Below are 11,515 nucleotides of genomic sequence, written 5' to 3' on the forward strand. Positions count from 1 at the left end.
ATCAGCTCACAAACACTCAACTGATGATATGAAGTGAGTTAAAACATATTAAACATTGTCTTTTGTTGGACAACAGGTTTATGAATGCTTCACATTACTAGTTTGAGAAGATGTTTGACACGTGTTGCTTTTATTTTATAAATGCACACTGTGCATTTATTTAATTAAAATCGCAGCCTTTGTGCTTTCTTTCATAATCACACATAACCCAAATAACGATTGCGGTTCGATTTCGATTAATCGTGCAGCCCTGATGTAAAAATAAGTAAAAATGATGCACCGAAATCTGCGTTCTGATTCGTTCCAGTTACAGGCCATATTGGCACCAGACTTCAGTACCCAACCCTACTGTCGATGTCACGTAGGGGGGAAAACATTTAAAAATTGTGTCTGTTACAGATTCAACCCCTGGAATTAACTTTTTCTTGCTTAAATCACAAGATTTGAGAGTAGTTCAAGCAGAAACCACTCCTGTCAAACCCTGTATCCCGTCCCGTCACACTGATGGTACTCAATTTTTTGGCAGGTTGGCAGGTCTGGATCAGCAACGGTCCAACTGAATTGAGCAGACATGTTCAGTTTTTGATTGTTCGGTTTGATTGTTTGATTGTTTTGATTGCACGTTCAGCACCCTTGTCCCATCCCTGAAAGTTCCTGAACTTTGAAAAAGTATTACCTCACGAGCAGGGCCATTTTGAGGGGGAAATCTTTACTCTGAACTTATTTAGACTCCAGTTCCTGCGGTCGAAACACACCGAGTACGCCCCTAGAGTCCCTGGCTCCTGGGGAAAGTTCCTGCGGTGGAAATGCAACTATTAAAAAAAACAGGCAATGTCCAGCAAGATCCCTTCTCCATGTTGCCTGCAGAGCAGCACTATCTGCTGACTAACCCAATCGTGTGTGTTCATTGTTGTTCTACAGCACTTTTAGCTTTAGGCCACATCTTGAAAATGGCAGAAAGGATGGCTGGTCAGAATTTGGCAGAAAGGACTGGAAGTCTGAATTTGGTGTTACTGGGAAGAACAGGATCTGGGAAGAGTTCATCAGGAAACACGATCCTGGGACGAGAAGCTTTTGTGTCAAGGAAAAGCTCCAGATCAGTCACACGAGATGTTGCTGTGGAATCTGGAGCTGTGTGTGGACTTGCAGTCACTGTTTATGACACGCCAGGATTATTTAACACAGACATGAGAGAAGAGGAGATTCAGCAGAAATGTGAAGAGGTTCTCCAGAGATGTGAATCAGGTCCCTGTGCGTTTCTGCTGGTCATCAAAGCTGACAGATTCACAGAAAAAGAGAAAAAAAACTGTGGAGAAGATTGAGCAGCTACTGGGAGAAGAACGGCTGAAGAAAACCTGGATTCTCTTCACCAGAGGAGACGAACTGGAGGAAGAAAACATTACAATACAAGAGTTCATCAATGAGACTGAAGCACTGAAGAAACTCATTCAGAAATATGATCAGAGATACCATGTGTTCAACACAGGGCCGGCCCAAGCCCTTATGGGGCCCTAAGCAGAATTTTTTTGGGTGCCCCTCAGTGCCACCAATACGACTGATTATTGTCAGTTTCTTTATAATTCGCACACCCATTATCAATGTTATTAGATGTAGCTGTGTTGCTTACATCATGTCTGCCTGTCACGTAGGGATGCAGCGATTAACCGGTTTCACGATTAACCGCGCTTACAAACGTCACGGTTAATGAATCGTAAAAGTTCCACTACACAGCGTTTCTGTAGTACGGAATGAAAACAAGGTTACACCAGCGGCGCGCCAGTTTAAGGGTGCGTCTCAATCAGCTCCCTAGTTCAGGAGTCAGCCCATTGACTTATGTCCTGATCAGTGCCCTGACTACTGAACTAGGGAGCTGATTGAAACGCACGCTAAGTGACGTGCTTATCGGAGACGCGGAGGCTACTGCTTTACTACCGTAGATGAACTATGGCAGAGGGATGCAGGCACCTGCGGGATCATCGCCCAGCTTTGCTCGCTCAATTAAAGGTAATACATAATAACTGAGTTAAATTGCGTGGCAAACATTGCGTTGAATATTGTATAAATATCTGAACATGTAATACATAGAAAGAGAGAACGTAGTCTCTGCTTTTAAACATACAAATCTGTTTTATTCTAGCTTAATGCAATCCTTTTTAATCAACACTTGAACGTGGGCACGTCTCATTAAAAAATGCAACATTTTGAGCATAAAGCTGAGAAAATCACGTTCTTGTCAAAGACTACATACAGATCAAATTCAGAGCGATGATCAAACACAGATGGAGTAGATCGAGTCCATCTACACCCCGGAGCTTCACAGTCCTGTAGCTCATCCTGGCATTTTATTCAGTAACATTAGGACGTTTTGTTAAAAACTGTTTAATGTTGATGATAGCGTTATTTTACGTATGCATCTGCTAGCATGTGAGTTTGTTTCTTTCTGCTTCTTCGTCTGTTTTGATCTGGAGAGTCGGCATCATTTCAGAAGATGCGTAATAGCGCCCCCTAGCGTATAACATGAGATGTTTCTTTCCATCATTTTTACAAAAAACTTCAAACAGACAAACCTATATAATAGACATGCTTTTCTCAAGCCACATGTAAAATGAGATTAATTATTAAAAAGATCGTTAAAATTACTACATATTAATGACAATAACAGTTCAGTTTATTCCCCCTAAAGTTAATATTAGTTTTATATTAATAATAATAATAATACTTACATTTTATAGAAATATAATCGTTAATGTAATCAAATATTGAAAATCAACTTAAGTCATTACTCATAGTCATTTAGTTATTAAGTCCAGTCAAAGTTCATCTTTGTATGGATTATTTATTTTCATTTTTTCTTATGCTCTTTTAGCTTAAGACTGGTGGTGCTGTAGCTGCAGTTCAACAACCAACTGTTGCAGAATCCTTTTTTACCATAATTTCCAAGTTCTCTACCCCAAGTCCAAAAGGAATGTAGATTTTGATTATTATTTTGTGCTGTAGTTTTTGGCTACTGTGTTCTTTCTATTTCAAAAGTCAGCAATAAATAACACTTTAAAATCTAACGAGTGTTCATGTGGTTTTATACATTAGTAGTTTTATAAAAATTAATGAATGCATAATAATCGTGATAATCGTGAAACCGTGATTATTAATCAGACTATAATCGTACCAACAAAATCTATAATCGTTGCATCCCTACTGTCACGTTTACGTTTTTTAATTGTAACAGTAGCAAACCCACAAGAGTGCTCAGATGTTAACTTGCACTTTAATATTCCAAGTCTTACAGTACTACAGTTCAGACTGGGATATGTACACTTTTTTTTTAAATATATTTTTGAAAGAAGCCTCTTATGCTGAATATGCTCACAATTTTTGCCCCAGAATTATTTGATGAATAGAAAGTTCAAAAGAAAAGCATTTATCTGAAATAGAAAGCTTTCAAAGATTCCTAAAAACTACTTTTTACACAACTGTTTTCAACACTGATAATAATCATAAATGTTTCTTGATCATCAAATCCTCATATCAGAATGATTTGTGAAGGATCATGTGACACTGAAGACTGGAGTAATGATGATAAATTCAGCTTTGATCACAGGAAATAAATTACACTTTACTATATATTCACATAGAAAACAGCAATTTTAAATTGCAATAATATTTCACAATATTACTGTCCGTTTTTACTGTATTTTTGGTCAAATAAATGCAGCCTTGGTGAGCATAAGAGACTTCTTTTAAAAACAAGAAATGTTGAAGGATTTCTTTAAAACGTTAAATGGCTTTTATTTTGGCAGAAACACGCAGGAAGACCTTTTACTCATTTACAAATTATTCTCATTACGAATTTGGGAAGATGTTTGCAGCATGTTGCGTTCCCAAATTATCATTTTGAGCGACTCAAACATATAGTAGCCCACTTGCAGAGAAGCATTTACTGTGAACAGAAACTGAAAGCTATGCTGTACTCCGTCCAAAACATGCAGCACGTCAGATAAGATATTCGCACTAAACTATATCAGATTTTCAAATCCATCCATTTATAAAAAGGTGAACTGACGAGTAGCACAGTTTCAGCGCTGATTTTTCTCGCACTTTGGACTTTGAACCCTGGCTAACAATAGTGCCCAGCCAATGGTGCTGCGTGCTGGTGTAGCGCTGTCAGAATCAATTCGTGCATATATTAGAAAACTTTTTTCAAAAAAAGTGCAGTTTATCTAGTAATTGTTTAAGGCCATTTCACGATTTCAATAAAGCAACATGCAGCAAGTAATTTCAAGTGCTCTTGGGGGCCCCCTGGTGGCGAAGAGGGCCCTAAGCAGCCGCTTAGTTCGCTTGTGCCTTGGGCCGGCTTCTGGTTCAACAACAAGCAGAAAGAACCAAGTGATCAAGCTAGAACTCTACTTGTAAAAATCTCCCAGAGGTCTTTGTGGTTAAAGGGTGAGTGTTATTAAAATATTCCATAAACTTTTTAGTTGGATAGTGGATCACATTTAAGATTTTTTTTACTGAATGTGTCTTTTGAGTTTCATATGTAACTCGACAGCTACAGGACAAACTTCTAGTTATTTAAATTAAGTTAATTAAACATCACATGTTTGCATATAGTGAGAGAATTGTGAGTTGAGATAAATAGGTTGTCACTTTTTTGCACTTCCTGCTTCGCTACTGTTTGGACGCTCTTGCTTACTGCTCCGCGCTTTGCTCTATCGCTTCTATATTTTACAACTTCAGCAAATCAGCACATTGCTCAAACGACATAGCTTGACTCCAATGATAAAATTAGATACTCTGGTGACTGAATTCCTAAACAAAAAGTGGAATATTTCAACCGACCAGCCTCCCACTGCCTCCAGCTTACATTCCGGAGAAGGGAAAACACAGCTGCCTACATTCAAAAGGATAAGAAAATGCCTCTTCTAGAATCTACTTGCTGCACAAACTGCCACAGACTTTTACAAAGGATTGCAGTTCTTGAAACAAAGTTATTTGCGGAACCATCCAACCAGACGAATCACACAGCAGAGCTTCATCATGATCGCCCTCTGCACACTGCCGGTGAGTCCCATAAATGTAGTGCTACTCAACATGTAGAGAAACAAGTAACTGATCAACACACTAATCGATGGCACAAACCGGGAGCAAGACCAAAAGGCACTCGAGACATCAGATTGTCACGAGCATCACATATTGCCGCATTAGCATGCTCTACCCCAGACACAAGGATTGCAAACACTAGTTTTCTACCACCAAATATACATCTTGAAAACAGATTTGAAGTGCTAATGAATGTGGGTGAGGAATCCCCAAACGTGATAAATGTGACCGAACACAGATTGAATCAGCCCGCAGCTAACACTAATGCTAACAGGCGCTCAAGGTCAAGCAGACAGCGGCCCTCAGCTCAGAGCGCAGCCGAGCCCAGGACTCTCATAGTGGGGGACTCAACAATCAGAAACATTAGCAGCAGGGATATTACCACATGCTGCCTTCCACAAGCAACAGTTTCTGATGTCAACAGGGAACTTAAGAACATTCTGATGAAACACAAGACTGCAAATCGACTCATCATTCATGTGGGAAAGAACGATATTCAGAGAGAGGAGTCAGAACTTCTAAAGAGGGATTTTAATGAACTTTTTGAAACACTTAGAAAACTGAAAGTTCAGCCGTTCATCAGTGGACCACTTCCAGCAAAAGGAACAAATAGGTTCTCACGGCTACTTGGGCTTAATACATGGCTGCAAAAAACCTGCAACATGAAGGGAGTGAACTTTATCGACAATTTTAATCTCTTCTGGAGTCAGAGACAACTGTTTACATCAAATGGCCTCTACCCAAACAAACTCGGTGCAAGAGTGCTAAAGGACAATATTTGTTTTTCCCTTCATCATCCTTCAGCTGTGTGTGCTAACCCACTCAACCTGGATGGCACATACACACACCAGTAAAGTACGATCACAGGACTTCATTTCAGCATCTGAATGGACACGCGGTTGATACACCCCACAAGGACAATGATAACGCCACGCAGCCACAACAACCACTTCTCATGGACACACTCCCAGCAGAGCCCCGCCCTCAGAGCTCACCACAGATAGACTGTGACGAATTAGAACTGGTCCAAATGACACAGATCGAGGCACTAAACAGTAACATCTCAGCCCATACTGTGGAGTCTGTGGAGGCACTGGTAAAAATGGACCATCAGGAAATCAGGACCATCAGGACCATCAGGGACCACTGGTGAAATTTTAAAACTTATATGTAATATAAGCAATATGCTGGAAGAAATGTCACTCCTTGAACCGGACGATAACATATTGCAGTTTCCGGTAACACCAGAGAAACAGCCCCCCTCACCAGACATGTTATCCCGCTCTACAGCATCCCCGCCTCTGAGCTTCACAGAGAAAATGGATTTTGTTTATACTGGAAACAGACAATCATACTCGATCGCTGCGAGCCCCCAGATATCAACCAAAAAGCGTCAAGGCCCACAACCACCAAAGACTGTGGGCCCAGCTCGCTCTCCCCCTCCTCCTGTGAGATTTCTTCGGTCACAGCGCCAGGGCACACACCCTCCTCCATCTGCACCAAAAACAACTGATACCAGCTCTCAGTGACGTGTTCTGGGTCCTCGCAAAGTCACCAGCAATCTTATCAAATGTTTACAAAACATGCGTGAGCCCAGTGTGTCTCTATCTTTCTCTATTTCTGTTCTGTTACGTGATAGAAAGTCCAAGGCTTTCTCAGGCCGTATGGCAAACCCATCTAATCTGCTGCCTGTTAATTGTCAAACTAAGATTACTATGGGGGAAAAAATTAAAATTAATACTGTTAAGTTAGCACTCTTAAACATCCGTTCACTTAAAAACAAATCATTTCTAGTCAACGACTTAATATCCACAAACAACCTAGATTTTTTGCTTCTAAATGAAACGTGGCTAGAAGACAGCTGCAGTGCAACAGTCCTCAATGAAACAGCCCCTCCTAACTTTACTTTTATGAGTGTCTGCAGACCAGTCAGAAGGGGGGGGGGGTCGCAGCTCTATTTAAAGATGTCTATCAATGTAAGCAAGTATCATTTGGTGACTATTTGTCTCTAGAATATCTGGGCATTGTGCTAAAAGGTGCACCACGCATCCTGCTTATCATTATTTATAGGCCTCCGAAATATTCTCTGGCCTTTATTGATGACTTTACAGAGCTGTTATCAGCAATCTCATCTGAGTATGACTGTTTTGCTATTGCTGGGGATTTTAACATTCACATTGACAATGCTGAATCCAGTACAACAAAAGATCTCATGACTGTTCTTAACACTTTTGATTTGACACAACATGTTCACGGACCCACACATGATCGTGGACACACTTTAGATTTACTTATCAGTAAGGGTCTAAATATTTCATCAATAGTTATTAAGGATGTGGCACTGTCTGATCATTTCTGTATTTTCTTTGATATATCAATCTCTCCTGCCATTGAAACTAGATCTGTCTCTGTCAAAAAGAGATGCTTAAATGAGAACACTAGTGTGCTGTTTATGAAGGCTATATCTCTAACACCAAGCATATCTGCAGACTCTGTTGATTTTCTCCTTGACTCTTTTAACTCAAAAATTAAGGGTGTAATTGATGATATTGCTCCTGTAAAAGCCAGGAAAAAGAGTGGCAAACAAAAAGCACCCTGGAGAAACTCAACAGCAGTGCAATTAATGAAAAGACAATGCAGGAAATCGGAACGCATGTGGCGAAAGACAAAACTTGTAGTCCATTATAAGATCTATAAAGACAGTCTTCGTGCTTTCAATGTGGAACTAGGCAAAGCTAGACAGACCTTCTTTTCAAATATTATAAACAGAAACATAAACAACACACGCACTCTTTTTGCTACTGTAGAGAGACTAACAAACCCCCCGAGTCACATTCCCAGTGAAATGCTCTCAGACAGCAAATGCAGTGAGTTTGCCTCCTTCTTCTCCGAGAAAATCATTAATATCAGAAATGCGATCAGCACATCCTTGAGTTTCTCTGGGGTGAATCAGATCAGACCACAGCCTCAGAAAGTTACTATGACTGATTTCGAAGCAATTGATGGTAAAATTTTAGAAGAAACAGTACAGCACCTTAAAACATCAACCTGCGCCCTTGACACACTCCCCACTTCTTTTTTCAAAAGTGTGTTTAACTGTTTAGAAGCAGATCTCCTAGAAGTTGTAAACTCCTCACTTCTTTCTGGGACTTTTCCAAACTCCCTAAAAACCGCAGTAGTAAAGCCTCTCCTGAAAAAGAGAAATCTGGATTACTCCATATTGAGCAACTACAGACCAATCTCAAATCTCCCCTTCATAGGCAAGATCATTGAAAAAGTTGTTTTCAGTCAGCTGAACAAATTCTTGAACTCAAACGGATACTTTGACAATTTTCAATCTGGTTTCCGACCGCATCACAGCACAGAGTCAGCGCTCATAAAGATTATAAATGATATTCGCCTCAATACAGATACAGGCAAAACATCAATTCTGGTACTACTGGACCTCAGTGCTGCATTCGACACTGTTGACCACAACATACTTCTTGACAGGCTAGAAAATTGGGTTGGGCTTTCTGGAATGGTCCTCAAATGGTTCAGGTCATACTTAGAAGGGAGAGGTTATTATGTGAGTATAGGTGACCATAAGTCTGAGTGGACATCCATGACATGCGGAGTCCCACAAGGGTCAATTCTTGCACCACTCCTATTCAACCTGTATATGCTGCCACTCAGCCAAATAATGAAAAATAACAAAATGGCTTACCACAGCTATGCTGACGACACCCAGATCTACTTAGCCCTATCACCTAATGACTACAGCCCCATTGACTCTCTATGTAAATGCATTGATGAAGTTAACAGTTGGATGTGCCAAAACTTTCTTCAGTTAAACAAAGACAAAACTGAAATTACTACATTTGGAAACAAAGATGAAATTCTCAAGGTGAACGCATATCTTGAGGCTAAAGGCCTGAAATCAAAAAATCAAGTCAGGAATCTTGGTGTGATTTTGGAGTCAGACCTGAGTTTCAATAGTCATGTCAAAGCAATAACTAAATCAGCTTACTATCATCTCAAAAACATATCAAGAATTAGATGCTTTGTTTCCAGGCAAGACTTAGAGAAACTCGTTCATGCTTTTATTACCAGTAGGGTGGACTATTGTAATGGTCTCCTCATCGGCCTTCCCAAAAAGACCATTAGACAGCTGCAGCTCATACAGAACGCTGCTGCCAGGATCCTGAGCAGAACCAGAAAATATGACCATATCACACCAGTCCTCAGATCTTTACACTGGCTTCCAGTTACATTTAGGATCGATTTTAAAGTGCTATTACTTGTATATAAATCACTCAATGACCTAGGACCTCAATACATTGCAGATATGCTGATTAAATACAAACCCAACAGATCACTCAGATCATCAGGATCAAGTCAATTAGAAATACCAAGGGTTCACTCAAAGCAAGGAGAGTCTGCTTTTAGCTATTATGTCAGCCGTAGCTGGAACCAGCTTCCTGATCAGATCAGATGTGCTCCAACAGTAGCCACTTTCAAATCCAGACTCAAAACACATTTGTTCAGCTGTGCATTTACAGAATGAGCACTGTGCCACTGTACGTGCTTTGTCCGAACTGCTTGCATTTTAATTTATATGCTTAAATTTAACCCTGTTCTTATTTTTATTCTTAATTATACTCTTTATTTTTATCTTTCAATGTTTTCTTTATTTTTTATTTCTTTTAATTCCTATTATAACTGTAATATTTTTATTTCATTTCTGTGTAAAGCACTTTGAATTGCCCCTGTGTATGAAATGTGCTATACAAATAAACTTGCCTTGCCTTGCCTTGCCTTGCCTAGTGTAAAAAGCCTTGATCAAGCAAAGACATGATTCTTAGATGCATATCAAGTTTATTCACTTTCTGTTTTTTTTTCTGATATTGTCCTGAACCAGACGCTGCAGTCTCCAGACTCCCCTCCAGACGGATTGTTCTTCTGGGTCACTCTGGTGTTGGAAAGAGTGCAGCTGCAAACACACTACTGGGACAGGTCAAGGTCAAGGTCTCATTTATTGTCTCCCTTAGGAGAAATTTGTTTTGGATTAGAGAGCTGCTGCAACGTCAACGCACGACACATATACATACCACATTAACAACCATCCTAATCCAGCAATCCTGTATCATAAAAAGCAATGAAACAGGAAGTGTTCAGATCTGAGATGAGTACGAGATCAGTCACCAGTGAATCCTCAGATGCTCACTCCACTGTTTCAGGCAGATCTGTGTGTGTAGTTGATACTCCTGGATTCTTTCACACAGAGATGAATCCTGAAGAGTTAATGATAGAGATAGCCAGAAGTGTTTATATATCCAGTCCTGGACCGCACGCTTTTCTCAATGTGTTTTCTGTGAATATGAGATTCACTGAACGGGAGCAGCTGATTCCTCAGCAGTTTGAGGTGTTGTTTGGTCAAGAGGTGTTGAAATACTCCATCATTCTCTTCACTTATGGAGATCATCTGGAGAAGTCCATAGAGAAACTCATTGAGGAGAACTGTAAATTAAGAGATCTAGTTGATCAGTGTGGAGGCAGATTTCATGTCTTCAACAACAGAGATAGGAAGAACAGAGAGCAGGTGAAGGATCTACTGCAGAAGATTGGCTCAATGATAGAGCAGAACGGAGGAGGACACTACAGCAATCAGATGTACGAAGATGCTCAGAGACTCAGGTGAGAGAGAGAAGAGACAGAAGAGACAGAGATTGGAAGAGCAGAGAAAACAAAAACATACCTGTGTCTGAAGTTGATACTCCTGGATTCTTTGACACTTCTATTAAAACCTGATGGATTAAAGACAAATAACTTTCACTTCTGGTCTGCACGCTTTTCTCGTTGTGAAGTGAGACGGAACAGAACACATGGGGTCACATGGGAGACGGAGATGGAGAGGACAGGAAATTTCAAGAGGACAAAACTAAGACCAAGTGAGAGAGAGAAAGAACGAAGAAAAGAGGATTCAGAGATTGAAGAATTGTATTAAACTGCTGATATCAGGTCACCAGCGCTGTGCTCCAGCTGAAGAACAGCACAGTATAAGACACTGTCATGCAGCAGAACAGCTGGACATGAACATCTACATCCAGCTGATGACATTCAGTCAGGTATATAGATGTAGATTGTTTATATTAAACTGTGTTTTTACAGTTGTTGCATTAAGCCAGATGTTGAATCATCATGTACTGTCTCTTGTGTCCACACAGCAGAACCTGTGTATCTTTCAGTCCATCTCTCTCAGCGCTGTTCAGCACATCTGGACATCTGTTATTCAGTGTCTCAGGCCGCATGAGGATGAGGTGAGCTGCTGTCACGTCTTTGGTTCTGCTGTTGATAAGGCATTAACAATGCTTTATTAACACCAAACCATGCTTTTTTCATGCTTTCAGAAGTCTGTTTGACCACCTTCTGTTCTTTA

General features: G+C 40.2%; 1 protein-coding gene across 1 annotated transcript; it reads left to right on the forward strand.

The window, feature by feature from the left end:
- Positions 1 to 962: 962 nt before the first annotated feature.
- Positions 963 to 11,031, forward strand: LOC307123607 (GTPase IMAP family member 9-like; the record flags this gene model as incomplete). Its single annotated transcript, XM_079812199.1, has 4 exons — positions 963 to 1,251; positions 9,998 to 10,092; positions 10,244 to 10,773; positions 10,944 to 11,031. The coding sequence occupies 4 exons, from the start codon at positions 963 to 965 to the stop codon at positions 11,029 to 11,031; spliced, it is 1,002 nt and encodes a 333-aa protein (XP_079668325.1).
- Positions 11,032 to 11,515: the final 484 nt, after the last annotated feature.

This window comes from Gobio gobio, assembly GCF_949357685.1.
Source record: "Gobio gobio genome assembly, chromosome: 1".
NCBI lineage: Eukaryota > Metazoa > Chordata > Actinopteri > Cypriniformes > Gobionidae > Gobio > Gobio gobio.